The sequence below is a fragment of the Coenobita brevimanus genome, chromosome 92, assembly GCF_032717465.1.
Source record: "Coenobita brevimanus isolate Jiangsu-jjx chromosome 92, ASM3271746v2, whole genome shotgun sequence".
In the NCBI taxonomy this organism is placed as follows: domain Eukaryota; kingdom Metazoa; phylum Arthropoda; class Malacostraca; order Decapoda; family Coenobitidae; genus Coenobita; species Coenobita brevimanus.
Window position 1 is genome coordinate 8,583,948 of NC_137045.1, and position 20,731 is coordinate 8,604,678.

The 20,731-nt window shown below is 38.6% G+C and overlaps 1 protein-coding gene across 6 annotated transcripts in view; it reads left to right on the top strand.

Moving 5' to 3' along the window:
- LOC145412252 (glutaminase liver isoform, mitochondrial-like) overlaps positions 1 to 20,313 on the top strand; it is a 59,649-nt gene extending 39,336 nt beyond the window's left edge. For 5 of the 6 annotated variants that reach the window (XM_080282199.1, XM_080282198.1, XM_080282197.1 and 2 more), the window contains 9 exons: positions 3,456 to 3,571; positions 9,209 to 9,267; positions 9,543 to 9,575; positions 10,202 to 10,378; positions 10,842 to 11,018; positions 11,911 to 12,042; positions 13,304 to 13,461; positions 14,527 to 14,662; positions 14,953 to 20,313. In XM_080282199.1, the coding sequence (XP_080138325.1) occupies positions 3,456 to 3,571; positions 9,209 to 9,267; positions 9,543 to 9,575; positions 10,202 to 10,378; positions 10,842 to 11,018; positions 11,911 to 12,042; positions 13,304 to 13,461; positions 14,527 to 14,662; positions 14,953 to 15,132 (1,168 nt within the window). In that variant the 3' untranslated portion in view covers positions 15,133 to 20,313. Of the gene's footprint in view, positions 1 to 3,455; positions 3,572 to 3,935; positions 4,052 to 9,208; positions 9,268 to 9,542; positions 9,576 to 10,201; positions 10,379 to 10,841; positions 11,019 to 11,910; positions 12,043 to 13,303; positions 13,462 to 14,526; positions 14,663 to 14,952 lie in introns of all 6 variants that reach the window. The other variant, XM_080282200.1, reaches the window with a different exon arrangement.
- The last annotated feature ends 418 nt before the right edge of the window (positions 20,314 to 20,731 follow it).

Consider the following 20,731-nt stretch of genomic DNA (forward strand, 5'->3'; position numbering starts at 1 on the left):
CTGTTTGGTTTGCAGTGATACTTTGCTAATGATGCCTCCTTTGTAATAATAAGTACAGCCACTGCATCTGCTTAGAGAATATTTTGCTTGTTATCATTTTGCTCCTTAACTGTTATGATTTTATTGCCATAAATTGACCATACCATCCTACTCTGATCAATGCATTAATACTGTGATGACAGGAGGAGGTATGGCCACTCAGCTAGCACCAGGGAGTGATACCAGGAACACTGTGAGCTTATTGTTTATTTATGCTAAATAGAAATATATTTTCTCTGATAATTAAGTAAAGAGTATTGTACAGGGTAGTGCCTTTTCATTTGTTGATGTTCAAATACAAAGTTGTGTGTCTGTAACAGGAAAGAAAGATTCTCTGTACAGTGCTGGTATGTCATTAAAAGAGGCCAAAAGAGGTTGGAAACTTTTACCTGGTACTCTTTATTAGTATAGGGAAGTGCCATTCCCACCACCCAACATTTGAGTTGCAAGGAATCTCATACCTCTTACAGTGCATGTGGTGGGAGATTGTACCTGATGTTTCCCTCTCCTCCTGACTCATTTTTTTTTATCGAGACGAAGATGCACTTGACAGGTTGGTGATGATTAGCTGACTGCAATGTATATCCGAGGGAGAAATTTGAGTCGGTAAATAAGTTTCAATTCACATTACCTGGTATTTTGTTTGAAGTACGGCAATGTTTTTTGGACGTGTTGCATTCAGCCAATCATCACCGACCTGTCAAATGCATCTTCACTTCAATAAAAAAAACTGAGTATAGTGAGAGCCATGAACTGTGCATTTGATTAGTCCAAGCCATGTAAATGTGAGAAACTGGATTAGAATGACATAAACAACACTTTTGCATGATCAGGTAACTGAAACTTATACCTCAGTGCCTTTCACTATGAATGAGTAATGTTGAGAGATGTCTCTTACATACTGTACTGTATGCCCTACGGTACTCTGCTTGCTTTCAGGTAATTATTGAAATAATTATGTGTTGACTTTATGAATAAGTCGAATAAGTCTCATTTGTAAGTGATGAAGCTGAGCATCTCGTCCACTCACTCCAAAACTGAAGTCTGCTTGAGAATGCATTCTCTCTCTCTCTCTCTTTTCTCCTTCTTTTTTTTTTTTTCTCTCTCTCTCTCTCTCTCTCTCTTTCCCTCTCTCTCTCTCTCTCCCCTATTAAGAACTTCGGTGTAGCCACTCCAAGGTAGGATTATTTGATACTTTGTTTTTCATGGAAGTACTGTATGTATGTGTCTGGCAGAGAGTGAGGGTGAGTGGAAAGAGAGAGAAGTTTGGATAAATACAGTAAAACCTCTCTAAATCGGATTAATTAGGGCTGAGGCCATTCTGACTTGACTATAATGCCGACTTATGGGAAATAAGAGATTCCTGACTAACCAGACACAAAAAAACAAAAATCACATACCGTGCTTGCAGAGGGTGTAATCCAAGCATAAGGAGGGCCTCTTGGTAGGATGTAGAGATGCTAGGGGAGCATGTGATCGCTTCTGTGCAACATTTCTTAACCGTAATCACAACTAAACAACAGTTCTTCTTTATATCATAAAACGTGCTTGGCTTCAGGTTAAACTCTGTACATATGGCACGCATCGAGCTACTAACATCAATCCTTTCCAAACCTTTCAGCCTCTCGTGAATGCTCAAGGTCTTCAGCTTCATCTCCTTCCTGCCTGAAGGAGCCTTGGAAGCCATGCTGGTTAGGAATAAAAGTGTGGAATACGGAATTGAATGGGAGAGAATACCGAAGCTAGTAGTAGCAGATGCTAGACTGAGGCAGAGTGAGGGGGGAGGTTGCAGGAAACGGAACGTACAGTACTGTACGGCGCAGAAATCTGCTAGACTGGCCTAAACAGTGATAAAAATCCACCAGACTGATGGAAATTAGGGAACATTAAGGAAAACAATGCTAGATAGAACTTTACAATATGTCAGATATAGAGTAAGCTTTATCATTTATTATCCCCCACGTTTTTTTCAAAACCTCTACATTTACTGGGGAAGCCGCCATATTAGCAACACTGGGCAGGAGGTGGCTAGCGGGCCTACACAGACTAGAACATGATGGACCAGTGTGTCATCATACTGAGATATTGCTTCCCTTAGCTGAGATTTCATGTCTTAGGGGTAGTTTTATGAGAATTTTCTGACCAGTGGAGCAACACGAGCCTTCACAGCCTAGAACAAGGTTGCCATTCGTACGATAATTATCGTACATGTATGATTAAACTGCCTCTGGTACGATGTACGATACCTTTTCTTATTATCGTACGTTCTGTACGATAAGTCTGTGTTTCATGGGATAAGAGTTTTAATGTAAAAAATAATTATAATAATAAAAAGCCTTTTCATGAAGAGTAAATCTTTTCCATAGACAGTATTTTATCTGTAAAATGAGAAGTTGTAATTTTCCTTAGTGCACGTAGGGTAATTGTGTTTATGAGATAGCTAGGCTTGTTATACTTGTACTGAACGAATTGTACAAGCACATTTTGAGTCACACTGACAGTTGACTGTTACGGTTTGATATTCGTCAATCGTCACCTTGAAGTACTATACAGTATAAAAGAAAAATTTATTTTGATAACAAGAAAGAATTACCTAAAAGTATCTTGTGTAATCAGTGATTTGTAAATAGTGTAGAGGAATTGTTTATTTTATTTAATAAATTTTGATGAATTTCTTTAACTTTTCTAAACTGCATATTGTTGTATAAACCTCCCCTAAATGATACCTGCTGTATACAGTACTGTATTTACATTAGCTGTTACATATATTGAAACTTTTAGGAACTTCCATTTTCTCTTTTCTATTATATGAGACTAACGCTGTTTATATAAATTTAAAACACTATTGAAGACATGTTGTGTTGGTAAGAACTCCATCATTTATTTTATCATCATCTTATTACTGTAGCCTAGAGCATAGTGTAGTAGTAGCTAAAAGAATATACAATAATTTTCACAGGCATCTGATATATTTTTATGATAATTTGGATGGAAAAACGATAATTTTGAAACATCAGTAAGATAACTCAATGAAAAAAATCTGGCAACCCTGGCCTAGAATGATGTGTCATCATTCCAAGATGGACCATCCATTAGACGTCATTTTACGACCCTGGGGGAATTTTCCAAGATTTTTTTTTTACTGATTTCAAACATTTTTAATTATTTTCATTAAAGATTTTCACGTGCCATTACGACTTGTGCATAATTCTGACTTATAGGATGCCGACTTGCAGAGGTTTTACTGTATATGTGAACTGCCTGCCTCCCATCACCTTATATTTTGTTTTCTGTACAGTACTTTTATCCACTTCTTTATCCTTTGCTTGTATCTTGCTTGCCAGCATTCTTGATTTTCTCTTTTGTTTGTTGGCTTGTGTTGACTGCTCTCCTTTCAATTCCTCTGGGTGTCTTAGCAAGCCCTTGACGTACGCCATGGCCTTGGGATTGAACGGCACCGACACCATGCATAAATTCATCGGAATGGAACCATCAGGGCGCTACTTCAATGAGCTTTGCCTCGATTATGACAGTAAGTAGAGATGATTAGTTAAAGATGGTGGTAGTCGTGGTGGTGCTTGTTCTGTCCTAACCCATAGATCATCAGATGCATTTATTTTGCCCCGTGTTTTCTTCCTCGAGCTTTCCTTACATGCTTGATGAAAAAAATGGATATTTATTGGCCTATACTGTACTTGGCACTGCCTTAGGCCTCCTTGCTCTTTCCTACTCACTGTCTGCATTCCTGCTTTGCTATAACAAAAGGACTGGTATGGACAGAAAGAAAGAACTTGAATCAGGTTGGTATGAAGTTTCAAGAAGGGAAGAAAGACGAGTAAGGCGAGGTGAGTTGTAGCCAGGGGTCCGATGTGCCCTAACCTGGCCTCTCCCTGCAGCTATGCCATGAACTACGCGATGGTCCTGGGGGAGCTGGGGGCTGAGAGGGTCCACTCCAGAGTTGGTATGGAAGCATCCGGCCGCTACTACAAAGAGCTATGTCTTGACTACAACAGTATGTCCTTCTTTCCTTCCCTTCCCTTACCCTGCCTTATTCTCATTTGGCTTTAAGTTCTCACTCCTCATTTTTCATTATGCTTTATCGTTGCTTTGGTGCTGAATTCATAGAAATTCACTGAAGTTCTTAAAAATGCTTTTGTTACAATTCACCATTTGCAAAAATGTTTAAAGAATTTTTTTTTTTATCATTTCCTTTTGGGTATCCTGTCCTCTTTTCCTGACAGTGTTTCTGACGAACCCTGTTACAAGCATACTGTACACAGGTGTTGTTGTGATTGTTGTTGCATTTGCTGTTAGTTCTTGTTCATCTGAACATGTATCCACTAGACTACAGAAATCCGGCCACTTCAACCAAGCATTCCCTGATATTGTTGAGGTTATTTTATAGGATTGTTTGTGTTGTGAGAGCACAGTGCATGAGGTGAAGGTTGTTTATGTGTGAAGGGTAGAACTGCAGTGAGAGCACAATGAGTTGTTTTTATGAGTTGTATTCTCTGTTAGCAGTGATGTGTAAAGAAGTGATGGTCACCCTTGTGGCTTTCTGGGAATGAAAGTTTCTACAGAATGAAAATCTGGAGGACAATCATGGAGAGTAATAAATAGCTAAAGATCTTGTATGGCTGTGATGACAGTGTGTACAGTTTACGTCCAGTATGTTTGTATAGCAAACCATTAGGTAGTGTTATGGAGTAATTTTGAGTCAGTTTGTGTAATGTTTATTTTGTCAGGGGTTAGTGACTGGTCACCCTTGCCTTAAATTTCTGGACTAAGTAGCCTCTCCCCAGGCCCCTATGCTCCTGATGGGGCAGTTAAAGTTTGGATGACAGATGAGTGGATTAAGTAAAAACATAACACATTTATTGTCGTGTAGTAGTTTTCTCTTCCTGTTATCATTTTTATTAGCAGTACATCCTGCAAATAAATGTATAGCAAATAAAGGGAGTTATAACAGTGTGGCAGTTCATATAACAGGCCACTTTTTGAAAGAGGACTGTAAATAAATTCATCAAGAGCTGGGAATTATTAAATTATTAATAAGTGCTTTTTTTTTTTATGTAGATAGGGTGGTGAAAGGTATACATGTTAGTGAGTTTGAAGATAGGAGGCATGGTACACCAAGAAAAAGGTGAATGGATATGACAAATGACTGTGTGAGAAGCAAGATGCAGCAGATGATGAGGCTAGGGTATTGGCAAGGGATGTTGTTCGTCAGATGAATTATGTATGGAGAAGCACTTGGCAAGGGTTTGGCACCCCCCCTCCCTTTTTTTTTTACTTGATAGTTATAGGATAGATCTGTCTGGTGGATGTATATGAAATACATTTGTAAAGAAAGATACGTGTATGTAGATGGCTAGTATGGAGCCAGGATTCAAGGCATTATATGATGTGTGAGTGATTATGTGACCCTCTTCACTGGGCAAGCTGTTGATAGTTCTCTTACTTCAATCTACCCTACCTCATTCTTAGCTGAAAATGAAAAAAGTGAGAATAATGATGGTGATGGTGATGATGATTAACCTAACCCAAGCTGGGCCAGATTAAACCTTAACTATTTTTAAACAATACCTTGAACAGTAAATTTTTCTTTTTGGGAACACATTACATTATATCAAAATATATATGTATGAGTGTTGTGATGTGGATGTGATAGGAAGCGTCAGGAGAAACACACTGAGGTGGTTTGGACATGTGGAGAGGATGGAGAGTGAGAGACTGATGAGGAGAGTGTATGTGAGTGAGGTGGATGAGGGGAGAGGGAGGGGGAGGCCAAGGATGAGATGGAGGGATGGAGAGGAGAGGTAAATGAGAGAGGGGGGGTGTGAGCTGAGAGCAGGGCAATGAAATGGCGGGGGACAGGGCGATGTGGAGGCGATTTGTTTGTGACCACCCCTTGTGGGATTAAGGTGACTGGCAATAGATAGATAGATAGATGTATGTATGTTCTCAATGAGGAAGGACATCTTGACCATCCTGCATATATGTTTAACATTTTATAATTGGAATATTAATTATATAAGATTATAATATACTTGATATTAGGTATGCTTGTTGCATATCTCAGCAACAGTGATCTGTACAATATTCATAAACCTCCTCCTCCATAACATGTAAAGAATTCATAAGCCAGCAAACCTATACAGTCTCTGCAACAGTAAGTTCTTCCTAATACTGTATATTGTAATTAATTAGTAATATCCAGTCACTAATTATCCAAGTTGGAGCCTCAGAGGGCCCAGGGAATAGGGATGTCGGAAGCTAGACTGCTGTTGTCCAGATCATTATGGTAATCTAGTCTTGGACCCACCCATGCCCTGGACCTTGATTGTTTGCTACTGTTGTACTTCTTGTTTAATCTCATTGACAGTAATACTAACATATGTTGTGCTTTGGTTTCGTTTTACTTTTCCTGTGTTCAGGTTTACCAACAACCATCATCATCAGTGATTAGTAAAAGCATCTGACACATACATCGATCCATTCATTGCACTATAGAGAAGACACAGTTAATTTTATGTTCTTCTGTGATGTGGATTTCGTGGAAACTTGCTCTTGTAACTAAATACAGCATGCCTTTGTTTTACAGTGAGGATGTGCTGGAAAAAATCCATACACAACAGTCTATCATAGATCAAGTCATTTATAAGATGGATTCACTGAGGATATGTTTTTGGCCAAGGGTCATCTACCCAACGGAGTCTAAAAACAAGTTTCCAGCTCATCTAAACTGGTTGTTATTTCACTTCAGTATACTTCACTTGCTGCATACCACCAAAACTAATATAATAATAAGTTTCCAGCTTACCTAAACTGGTACTTATTTCACTTCGCTGCACTTCACTTGCTGCTTGAACTCCAACACCACAGTATTGTTCCAACAGTCACTGGCACTATAGTGAATTCCTCTGAACCTTGTAACTGAATCTTACCTGGGTTTCCATTCTTGTTGGTAATTGGCTGTCATTATGAGGAGAACCCAGGTAATAGAAAACTCATCATGTTTCCATTTCCATCCTTGTACCCAGCAGCTGTAATAAGAATTAAAAGGTGAGTGCTAATCACAAATGATGACCCAATCTGGGAAAGTAATAAGCAGCACGTGAAACACAGTAATATAACAGGTATCGGAGAGACAGGCGGATTTTAAATTCAGCACTCTTGATTCCGCTCATCCACAGATTCCCGGGTTTATAATATCGTGCCAACAGAAATGCTAGGGTTTTCACATCATTTATCAGTCATGATACTTCCCAGGAGTTTCATTAGTAAAACACTCTCCTCTTAGCAAAAGACAGTGGCCTAAAGTCCTGTCATTGTAGCCACAAATGTATACTACCAGTAGTGCTATGTAACAGTCATAAATGCAGGGTGGTTTGACTGTTTAAATCTTAATACAAGTATTCAAAAAGACATCACTGAGCAGGACTTTGTGTGACTGTCATAGTTTACATTTAAGTCATTAGTACAGTAATATAAACTCCAAAACAGATCCAAAATTTTTTCATCATATACAGTAGAACCCCGGAATTCGTTCCTGGAGGCTGTATGAGTTGTGAATTGTACGAAAACCGAATCCTTTTTTTCCATAAGAAACACCGTATTTTCCATTAATCCGTACATAACACCTTTAAAATAAAGAACTGTAGATGATATAAAGGATAACTTTACTGCATCTTACATGTACTGAGGAGAGCTGATGGCCTTAGTGGATGGATGTGGAGAGGAGGAGGAGGTGTTAGTTTTTGGAAGGGGAGTTACCTTCCATGAAAACTGTAGGTAACTGCCCTTCTGGTGTTTTTTCTCTTTTCCGTCTCTTTGGATGAGTAAATTCTTGGGACTGGGGAGATGCTTGGGGCTGGGGAGATGCTTGGGTTCCACTTTCAAACTTTGCAATGTGTTCTTTTTTCAGCTCAATTGTTATTCTCACTGCATTTCTTTTAGCTCCAACTGACTCACTAATCATCTTAGGGCCCATGATTATGTACAATTTTCTAACAAAAATACGTTATTCATCACAAAGTTTAATGGAGCCTGTATGACTGATGTGTAGCTGGTGGAAGACAAAGTGGGACTGATGACCACATGGCACCTACAACGCCATGTCTCTTAGTGTGAATAGCAGGTCACCGAACGAAATCTGGAGTGATTTTTGGACGAAAAAGCTGTACGAAAACCGAGTCGCACGAGTAGAGAGGCATACGAGTTTCTGAGTTCCACTGTATATGATTCAATACATATCAGTTCATTGTAGAACGAGGGTCTGTTATATAACAGCTGTGATTATACTGCAGCTTGAAGCAAAATTTGTTAGGAGTTTGTACTGTATATCAATCAGTAAAGGCATAGGAGGAGGAAACTGATGCATGTAATTGTGGGGCTAACAGAGTACAGGAAGAGGGTACAAAAGTCAGTAGCTAACAATAAAAAAGATGGAAAGACAGGCTACAAAAGTGGAGGAAAAGAAGTAGCTCTCTCTTTACTCAAGACGATCCTTGCAGTTCTTGTGTCTCCTATCAGTAAAAATTCTGGACCACACTAACCTAGCCTCAGGCCCCTTGTGTCCCATATGGGGTAGTATGAGATAGGCTGTCACCTTGTAAGTACAACTGCTATGATGGTGTATGTGGTGACAGCACTTAGTGGAGGTAGAAATACATTATATCATGGTAGCATTCCATACATAGCATTGGTCATGATATCATGTCCATTTAATCCATTGTTCAGCACTGCCTAGTAATTCCATAATAATAGTAAAGTTATCTGGCACTACATATTTCTCTTTTGAGAGTACTGTAAACCTGAATGCTTTGGATATATAGTACTGACAGAAGTAGGAACAGTGAAGTGCAGTACACTAATTCATTTTGAGAATAAAAGAAATTTTATGTAGCAAGTCCTGTTGTGCAGGAAAGTACTGTAATAGTATTTTGGAACTTACATAGAATTCAAACTTTGTATCCAGGATGGAGCTAACATTAAAAATGTAGGAACTCCATAGTTATTTTACATTCATGCTCATTAAATATGGTACATATTGTTTTTAGAATGCATTACATTCAAATTTTGACTCAAAACACAGTACGGTATGCAGTATAATTTTGTTTTTTATCTGTGATTTGATTACTGATGAGTGATGGTACCTTTTCTACAGACAAGCCACACAACCCCATGATCAATGCAGGAGCCATCATGACTACAGCACTTATCAAGGTAGTGTACTGTACAGTTACAGTATTTTATTTTGAAATTTTAAAGTACAGTATTTCACAAGACAAAGTTTTCATAAACATAAATGCTATTATTGTTTCTTGAACATGCACAGTAACTTTTCACTATATAAACCTGTATGAATAAGTATTGTCTCACCATCCACTCACTTGAAATGGTGATGTTGACATTCTAAAATAATCCATTCATGTTAAAATTACCATGTACAGGTATTCATAAAGTGTAGAAACCAACTCACTTGTCTTTCTGCTCCTCAGCCTGAACTCTCTGCTGCTGACCGCTTTGATTTTGTAAGTACGACAATGGCTACTTCATTCCTCTTTGTGGTTTGGCATGCTAAAACCATGGATTATCACAGTGAGTCCTCACTTAAATTTTATTATGTGTACAGGCAAAATGCTACTTCAAATTAAACGGGTGGATGTAAGTTATGCCTTCAGCTTATAACTGAAGGGTTTAAAATCTGATTTCAAAACAATCTTATAACAAATCACAAGCAACTTTTAGTGATGAGTAGGTGTAAATACATCAGCTGGTTAATACTGAAACTACTGTATTTGAAATGAGTATTGATTTTTTTACAGAATTTGAGCATACTAGAAGGAAGAGGTACAGTTTAGATAATCAAATATTTCATGTTTTGAAATTAAAAACTGTATGCATTCAGTGTATGTATATATACAGTGTATATATATATATATATATAGATATATATATATATATAGAGAGAGAGAGAGAGAGAGAGAGAGAGAGACATATATATATACATATATATATATATAGATATATATATATATATATATATAGACATATATATATATATATATATATATATATATATATATATATATATATATAGACATATATATATATATATATAGACATATATAGACATATATATCTTTTCTTAATAAAGGTGTTCAACATGTATAAACGGTTAGCTGGAGATGAGTTCCTGGGATTCAACAATGCAGTCTTCCTTTCTGAGAAGGAGTGTGCTGACAGAAATTTTGCTCTCGCCTACTTTATGCGGGAGAACAAATGCTTCCCTGCAGGTACTCGCCTACATGAAACGCTTGACTTTTATTTCCAGGTGGGTAACAGCGATAGAAAGTTGTGGTGGTCATGGACTGTAAAGTACTTTATGCATGCAAAAATTTTTGTCCCCTCATACATCATTCTCTACTCTTTTCACTTAAACTTGGCATAAAATTGTCATCTCTGCACCTTGCTTGTTGAGCAGTAACAAGATATTAACATTATATTATGATGATAGTCACAGAAAGTGCTATGGAAAGAATAGAGCTGTAATATTATCATATTCTGCCACTTAGATATAGGAAATAAGCTACAGAAGTACAAGAACCTCTGCCAAGTTAAGATGAATGAATTGTAGTACTGTTAATTACTCATTACATGTTTTAATATTTTAATGTACTTAAGGCTGGTATGTTTGCATACATGTACATCATCAGTTTCAGTCTTTTGATAGACATTCTATATAATTATTGAGATGGTGTTTAATGCATAATGCAAAAATATGTTTTGTCATTTAGCTGTGCTCACTTGAGATCACAGCAGAATCAGGGGCAGTGATGGCAGCCACTCTCGCCAATGGTGGAGTGAACCCCCTGACTGGTGATCCTGTTCTAACTGTAGATGCCGTAAGAAACACACTCACCCTCATGCATTCCTGTGGCATGTACAACTACTCGGGACAGTTTGCATTCAAGGTGGGCTACTATGTGACATTTTATTACTGTTCAGCAGCAAAAGATAAAGTTATCAGCACAGTATGTATTATTAGCACTGGTTAATAGAATTGTATTAAATGTAGTTATGTCACAGTTAATCCTACAGCTGCTTTAATACTGTACTGTAACAACCATGTAGTTTGTGAATCAAGAAGGAAATCATGGAGTGTCTCTGCTTTGACATAAAAGATCATAATCTGTGAAAAAAGAACTTCTTGTACCACAAAGTGATGGAAAGGTTTAGTTACTGGAAAAATGAAAGAATTGAATTTTGTGGTGTTGATATGGATGTGACAGAAAGCGTTAGAAGAACTACATTGAGGTGGTTTGGCCATTAGGAGAGGATGGAGAGCTAGAGACTAATGAAGAGAGTGTATGTGTGTGAGGTGGAGAGGGGGAGAAGGAGGGGGAGGCCAAGGATGAGGTGAAGGGATGGAGTGGAGAGGTATATGAGAGAGGGGGATGTGAGCTGGAAGGATGGCATTGAAATGGTGGGAGACAGGGCGACAGGGAAGCAATTTGTTTATGGCCACCCCTCATGGGATGAAGGCATCTGGCAATAGATAGAAAAAAAGAGAAAAACAAGGAGATACTGTTTACTGCATCACAAGAGAGGCTTGGGAGATTACAATATACAACAACTGAAAGAACATATGTGTTTTCTTTATTCATTAACAATTGCTTGTATATAAAATATTTACCAACATCCTCAAAATAACATGAGTTCTGCATTATTACACTCCAGAAAATCTCAGCTTAATAACATGTTAATATGATGAACCGAGAATTGTTCAGTAGTATGGAAATATGTTAATAATCAATAACATTATTTCATAAATAATGCATCATTTTGATAATAACTATGTTCCAGGTGGGTTTGCCATCCAAGTCTGGGGTATCTGGATGTGTGCTGCTGGTGGTTCCAAACACAGTGGGCATCTGTCTCTGGTCCCCACCCCTTGACATCAATGGCAACTCCTGCCGTGCTGTTCAGTTCTGCATGGTAAGGTTTAGGACAGGCAACGAATGGAAGTGTCTTACTCTACATAAGCCGATATTATAGTGAAAATATTGTTACAAACTTTTGAATAAAGGGATACAGTACAGTACTTTATATGGGAAATTGTATTGTTCATATTGTTTTTAAAGGCTCAAACGTTTGCATGCATCTGCATTGGTTACCTAATGGCAGCTGTCCACACTGCTCGATCTTTGGCAGCCACTCTATTCAGTCCTTTCTCCTGGTGGTCACACTCTGTGACCATTTCCCAGGTCTTTTTCGGTCTACTTTCACAACCCCACCCCCGACATTCATACTTCTCACCTTCTACACCCGATTGTCACCTCCATCCTCACAACATACCCAAACCATATCAGTCTGTCATTCTCCATCACAACACCAATACACTCGTGTCTCACCCTTCCCCTCAGCTCTTTCAGCCGTAATCCTAGTCCCCCTCAGGTCCCACATGCAGGGCTGCAGTACACATCCATCTAATTTTTGTCATATCCGTGTGTTTGAGCCTATGTGAAATATATATTAATCTTTACTTAGGTCTGTAATAAAGATTATGGAACTATAAAATTCTGTACAGAATTGTCTGTATGTTAGTTTTAATAATGTATTTTGTGGTAGGTGGGGGCACTCACCATCCACTCACTCAGTGTAGTGCTGCTTGGGGTGTCTGCCCTTTCCTTTTCTTCCTTCCTTCCTCTTCTGTCTTTCTTTCCTTCATTCTTTCCTCACCCTTCTGCCTACCGGTGACTTTATGCTCCTTGTTCTGTCTTTCTTTCCTTTACTCTTTCCTCTTCTTTCTGACAATTGGTGATTCTACACTGAGTGACAAGCCAAATGGTTTCCTGTACACCAGGAAACTATTTACTATGCTGGGTGGTAACTGTATTACCAGATTATGGTGCCTAGTGGTTTAGTGGGTAATTAAGGTGCTCCAATCGAATTGAGCCTGTGTAGGTTCATATCCAAGGGGTGGTAGGGGTTTATTGCTCACGTAATACCACTCAGGGATGAGTGAGGCTGGTCACTTTCATCTTAAATGTCAGGACCAACTTGGCTAGCCTCAGGCTCCTTACGCTTCTCTTGGGGCAACATAGGATTGAATGATGGATGGATGGATGGATTGAGATTTGTTTTATTTTACATTTTTTTTGTAAAAAAAAAAAAAAAACAAAAAAAAAAAAAAAAAAAACAGCTGCAACATCGCCAAGTCACTGCCTGTGTGATTGTACTGTACTATGTGTTTCAGGAGCTGGTTTCCAGATTCAACTTCCACAATTTTGACAACTTGCGAGGACATTACACAAACAAAATCGACCCACGTACGGTCAGGGCTGAAAGCACTGCCCAAATCCTCTTTGACCTCCTATTTTCAGCTGCTGCTGGAGACCTCTCTGCACTCAGAAGGTATGGTGCTCTTATTAATTGTTGCTTTCAATCAGCACTTTCAGGACGAAGAGTAATAGCTCTTGTTAGTGTTCAGGATCATAGGATATTGATGGAAGCATACATGCAGCCAACTTTATTTCAATTTTGGGGTGTTTTGTCACTGTAGGAATAAGCAAAACCTTGCGTGTTGCATAAGACTTAAACATCCATGGAAATTCATGTGGAGTCATTAGAAATGCAATAACTGCAAAATGAAGGAGTAACATTGAGTGTAAGTGAGTAGGCTATATATAATAACACTGAGTATAAGTGAGTATATATAATTAAGTTAGCTTCAGTATTTTCAAATTATTATTTACAGGCATTTAAGCAAATTTTTTTCTCCTCCTGTGGTACATTTCCAGGTGAAAGATGGTATAATAAGATTTAAAATATGAGTCAACAATTGAGCTGTATTTTTTTTTTTTTTTAATAATGCATTCATTGGACAGCAACAGAGCCAGATTAATAACAGATGTGGAGTAATATCAATAAAAGAGTATGTGGGAGTGCATTTACTTGGTGTGGACACTTACAGAATATCTGAATGTGAGTTTTAGGGTTGCAGGAGACATGGCAGATGAAGATAGTTGGTGGATAGTGTAAGTGCTTGTGTAAATAAGAGAGGTATGAACTTTAGGAAGCAAAGGAATTGATAGATGATAGGAGTGGATGGTTGAAATATGGATGGAGCTGTGCATGACACAGATTGTACCACTCTTATAACTTGGTGCTTGACAGGGTGGTGTGTATCCCTCAGGCATTATGAAGCACATTTTGTGTGTGTATGGATTGTTAAACATTTAAAGTGGAGCTGAGAATTTTGAAGACTTTAAGTGATGAATGAGTGGATGTATGGCTCATTTCACTGGGCACTCTGTTGATAGATCTACAGTTTTTTTTTTTTTTAATTTCCAGTTCATATTTGCAGAGTATTCTCATGGAAAACAGTTTTGATGATTATAATGATGATGATGGTGATAATAGCACAAAGAAACAAAATCCTCATTATGTCTGTGCTATCATACTCTCTTTCCATTCCAGACACTCATTATCTGGGACAGACATGCAGGCACGGGATTATGATGGTCGAACAGCCCTGCATGTGGCCTCCTCAGAGGGTCATGCGGATATTGTGGAGTATCTTCTCAGGAACTGCCAAGTCCATCCACTACCCAAGGTCTGAAAAAGAAGTCTTAACTAATTTTTTGTCTGTTCATCACAGACTTATGATTTAGTCAGTTCCTTCTTGACCTCATTTACAGTACTTATATTGTGCTGTTCATAAGTGATACCGTATTTAGCAGCCGTAGTGTAGTGTTTTAGATCACATGCTGATTTCTAAAAGATCACTTGTTCAGTCAGCTCCCACATTTAATTGACAGGTATTAATCTGAACCTACCCCTTTTTTGTTTTTTAGCTTTAGTGATTCTGATTGTCTTGAGCATTTGAGTTGCTTTCCTGTACAGGATCGTTGGGATAGGACGCCACTGGATGATGCCGTCAGTTTCAATCAACCACTTTGTGCTGCCCTTATTCGGGAGAGTTGCAAGAAGAGAGGCATTGAGGTGCCACATGGACCTGCAGACTCCACCTCAAGCACCACTGAACTGAAGTGTGATTATGATGGTTATTTCCAAAATAATTAATGAAAAATGGGTAATGGCAAATTCCATATAACTTCTTTCAAAATGCAGGTGCCCAAGGCTAGGCTACCATTGTTCAAGAAATTTAATGGTAACACCATGTAATACTGGCATTACATGATAAAAAAAAAGAAAAAAGGACCTCCAGTTGCCTCTTGAGAATCAACGCTACATGTCAAGGTTGTCACTTGGACTGGGGTGCTCTAACATTTAAGTTGAATAATATAGAGAGGTGTGGTACCAGTTGAACCAAATAAGTTGAACAAGGTGCCAGTTGTTTACTTCTTTGTTTACACTTCCTTCCTGTATTAGCAGTACTCTAAGGTTTTGTAATGCATGTAGCTACTGTATAATTTAAGTCACATTAGAAATCTGGTTATGTAATGTACCGGAGACAGCAGTGTAGTATGATGATTTATTACTGCTTAGAGACAATCACCATAGGCACCACACAGTGAGGTACTTTTATTCCATTTCATTATATACACTATTTAACATACAGCTACATAGTTACCAGTATTCACAGCTTGAACATGAGAAACTGTCCTATTAATGTGGTAATCTGAGTATGAACATGACAGTTAGGTGTCGACTGTCCTCACTTCTACCTGTCCTGAAAGTCATAGCTTAGTCTATAGTCACATTAATGATGAAAATAGTGAGATATATTTTTTACAGCAAAAAAATATTATCACATAACCCAGTTTACTAAAGGTACTTCTTTACTGTACTTACAAATTTGTGGCCATCTTTATTTCCAATGCCTTGGTAACCCTCAAACAGGGGTTAGCCATGACAGAATTGCTTCCAGGCTACTTTATTTTCACATACCTCTCTCATGCACTCAGACACTTGTCTTCCTCTTCCCTTTCTCTCACCAATATACAGTACTCTCACATCCAAGACAGTAATATTGCCTCCTGAGGGTCCCGTCTAGGACGAAAAACGTCTTGGACTAACACAAGATCTTATGGAAAAAATTAATATTGTCACAAAATCTTTGAAAACTGACCCTAAAAACATCAACCTAGACCTATTTTGGCACCAAAACAAATTTCCTCACCTTCAAAATGTGTGTTTCTGAGCTTATCTGCAGCTTAGTAGCCTGAGGTAGATGGTGGCACTTCAAGGGATTAGCAGACGGTTTCCTAGGCATGGTTACGTAAGGACAGGCAATAACCTACAAGCAAATGCTGAGTGCAACACGTGGTAAGTGTCCACGATGCTCTGGTGAGGTAGACAAAAGCAAGCCCCACTTACTCATCACGTGACCAGATGCCAATATTTTATTGGACAACATCTCAACCACATCACTCTCTCGGGTGCAGGAACCGTGTTGGACCGGGTGAGACCATCATAGCTGTATTCTCCTCGAATTTGGGCCGTTATGAATCGCTGGTTCCATACTGGACGTATGTAACCGTATTACAGCAGTATTATAGATTATTAATTATGGTCTCCGTTTGGGACACGAGATGTCTTGGACAAACCCGTCTTGGACGCGAGGGTACTGTACTGCTCCACTCTTATCTTCCATACCACATAATGTGTACCTCAAACAGCATTACCTTCAGTCTCACTTTCACAGACCTTTTTTTGGCACCCTATCTATGTGCATTCTTTGCATATGTCTATACAATCTCGGTGTATTCCTTTTTATCCACTCAGCAATTCCACATCTCATTCCTTGTTCTTCCATTCTAGAACACCCATAAATTTCCCTATTACTAACACATCCATCTTCCTATCGCCTGTAGCAGTTCTGAGAAGTATCATTTCTACATTTTGCAACCTAGAAAGCTCTGTGTCACTCACTGCCAGATTTCACTCCCACACAAGTGTCAGCAATAAAACATTATCACAGTGGAAATTTATGTAGCCACCATGGCTCAGTGGGTTATTGTGCACACTACTGACAGAAGGAGTGAGTATTTGAGCCCATCTGAGGACCATTTGTTGATGTCAGGAAGAGCATCTGGTTGCAAAGTGCTACATGATACAGCAGAAGTCTTCTATTTAGGGGCCATGCATATACTGTAGTCCCTTAGGGAGAACATGACTAAAAGACAATAAAACACTGTGACCATCCAAGTCTTATATTGAGTCTAGAGTATATCTGATGCAGAATATAGTTTTAGGTGTTGTCAGTGAATATGAGGACATAGCTTTTGATGCATAAAAGACAGGAATCTTGTAAAAAGCGAAAAAACAATCGGAATGTATACAGTATATAGCTAGTGCAATAGTTTTTTTGAGACATGTTACTAGATTTGGTAGGTGTGGTAGTGTAAGAAGCTCTTTTCTTGCTTTTGGTGGAGAGAAATTTATAGTACAAGTTAGCTTAGTGATAGAAATGTAGCCACTAAATACAGTCATGCCTTGGTATAGAAAGGGGGTTACATCACATGAAAACTCATCATATTATGATGTATCTTAAACAGGTATCAAGGCCGTTATTACTGTACATGGGTTCAGTGGGGATAGGAAGGGGGCCATGGACCATGTGACCTAAAATCTAACAAAACATTACCTTTTTAGGCTTGCCCTTGGTGCCCTCAGTAGCACCACACTTTCCACTAGGGGTAGCATCCTTGTCAGACATGATTTTCAAGTCACAAGTTTCGATATTTCACACACACAATTTTATCATTCCACTTATTTGGCAATAGCAGTGGTGTTTCAGTGGCCTTGCACATGTGAAATGGAATGAAAGGGAGATGATCACAGTGCATACAAACACTGAGTGGCCATATTTGCTCAAATGTCTGACTTTCAGCTCGCTTGGGAGGCACCATTTGTACACAGGATTTTCGTATGCAGCCCCCACAATCATCATGTTGGTGAATTTTACCATTATTGTCACAAAATTGGTACAGTATAACTTACAGTTCATTGTTCTATCAGTTTATTGCATACCAGCCTGATGTACAGTATACTGAAGCCTGACTGTATTGTTTCCCATTTATACACATGCCTTACTGTATTGAAGATAATTTTCTCAAAATTTCATTTATTTTGGTGCAAGGTGAGATACAAGTTTATGTGAGGGATTATACATATCGTCTTGTTTAATTGTAAGGTTGTTTACTCGTAAAGTACCGTATCTATTTTGTTATAACCAAATACTGTACTGTATCTGTGGTCAGTGATGTTTGCCTCTTTTGGGAAGGCATAATTATTAATGGTGTACACAGTACAATAGTCTTCCTAAATTGTTACAATGACTTTCATGAACTACGTTATTTTTTCTAAGTTAGTGTAAGATTCAGTTGATTCTACAAATATGCAATTAAACCAGCAACTGGGATATTTGCATTGCGATCTTTCCCAGTGACAGTTTTGCAGTAGTATCAGTCTACAAACTGTTTTTATCATCATCTAGACCTCTTTCCTCAGCTGAGGATGAAGTGAAGCAGGATCCAGAGAGCAAGAAAAACAAACCAAATGATGGAAGGAGAACTTAACAAAAATCTGCCCAATCACCTGAGGCACATTTTCTGTCAATCAGAATACAATAGCACAGAGTGATTAAGAGTTACCATCCAGAACACCATTTCTCAGTGACCTTAATGCTGACTCGGAGGCTAATTCTTTGTATTCAGTGCTATGGCCCACAGGTCTGAAGATGAAAGAGGGAGTGAGATCTCTAACAGTTGCATCTTTAAAACTTAGATTGCAAAAGGAAAGAAAACTCCCAACTTTTGATGGTCATATGGGATGACAATGATTATTAGCTTTTCTTTACCATTATCCAACAATACAGAATGCAGTCAAGTATGATACAGAGAAACCAGGTGCAATTTACCATTGTCAGGTGCTGGAGAGAGATGCCTGTGGGTGTACTGATATAACTGTGAGGCTACAATGCCTGGTTATACAAATGCTCTTCAACTCACTCCCTGTTCCCATGGCAGAGGGTGGTGGACTGAGAAAGAAAGGCAGCATCAGCATATAGTCCACCTGGTTCACATTTCACATGAGTCTGGGACAACACCAACAACAACTGGTGCTTTGGAAGTTGTAAAAATGTGGGGCTTGCCTTCCCCTTTGTAACCTAAATTTTACGAATGTGACCATAAGCATCATACTCAGCTCTGTGTCATTAATGAATGCTGATAAATGTGCTTATTTATATAAATGCTGCTGGAAAGACAGATCAATATCTACAATAAAACATCGTGTGAGTGATGAAGAGTGGTCCAAGATGAGAAGGAAGTGGCAGATTATGAGGGGATTTGCTCAACTGATCTTGGTTGTCCCAAGAAGTTGCTGATAACCTCCAGGCACCTCTGAATGAATGGATATAGAGTTTGTTCATTCTGAGATTCTTTGGAGCATTATTAATAATAATAATAATAATAATAACAATAATAATAATAATAATAATATTATTATCATTATTTGTAGTAGATGGGGGTGCCCATCATTCACTCACTCAATGTAGTGCTGTCTTATGGTCTCTACATTGAGTGACAAGTCAAATGGTTTCCTGTAACCCAGGAAACCATTTACTATGCTGGATGGTAACCATAAAACCAAATTATGGCACCTGGTGGTTTGGTGGGTAATTAAGGTACTCCAGTCAGATTGAGCCTTTGCAGGTTTATATCCAAGGGGTAGCTGGGGTTTATTGCTCACGTAAATCCACTAAGGGATGAGTGGGGCTGGTCACTCATCTTAAATGTCTGGACCAACTTTCCTAGCCCTGGGCTCCTATGCTCCTCATGGGGCAACACAGGATTAGATGATGGATGGATGGATGAATTATTATTACTAGTAATTACCTTATTACCATTTCCATTTTTCTTTCCTCTTCATTCTCCTGTGGGTGACTCTACACTGAGTGACAAGCCAAATGGTTTAAGGTACACCAGGAAACCATTTACTATACTGGGTGGTAACCATATAACTAAATTTTGGCAGCTGGTGGTTTAGTGGGTAATTAAGGTGCTCCAATTGGATTGAGCCAGTGAAGGCTTATATCCAAGGGATGGTTGGGGTTTATTGCTCATGTAGTGCCACTCAGGGATGGGTGACGCTGGTCACCCTCATCTTAAATGTCAGGACCAACTTGCCTATCCCCGGTCTCCTACGCTCCTGATGGGGCTATGTAGGCTTGGATGATGAATGATGAATTATTACTGTACAACCTGGTATATATATATATATATATATATATTTTTTGTGGGCTTTCAATAACCTGGTATATATATATTTTTTTTGTGGGCTTAAAATAATCTGTCTATCTATTGCCAGACGCCATAATCCCGTAAAGGTTGGCCATTTGACTTTGAGTTATTTATTTTACAGGGAGGGGCACTAACCCTCCACCAACCCACTTGTTGACACGTAGGGAGCACGTATGGTTTGGTTATATGGTTACCACCCAGCGTTGTAAATGGTCACCTAGTATAATTTTTTTGTTTTTGTTGCATTTCAGTTTTTGTTTCCTTCACATTGTATCGTGTCATTTATAAAGGTTCCAACATGCTTGCATGCATAGGGCGACTCTCCAACGCTGCCAGATTTATGTTTTCTTTCTCGATAAATGACCATCCACATACTGTACTTGCAGCATCTTTATATATATATATTTGTGGTA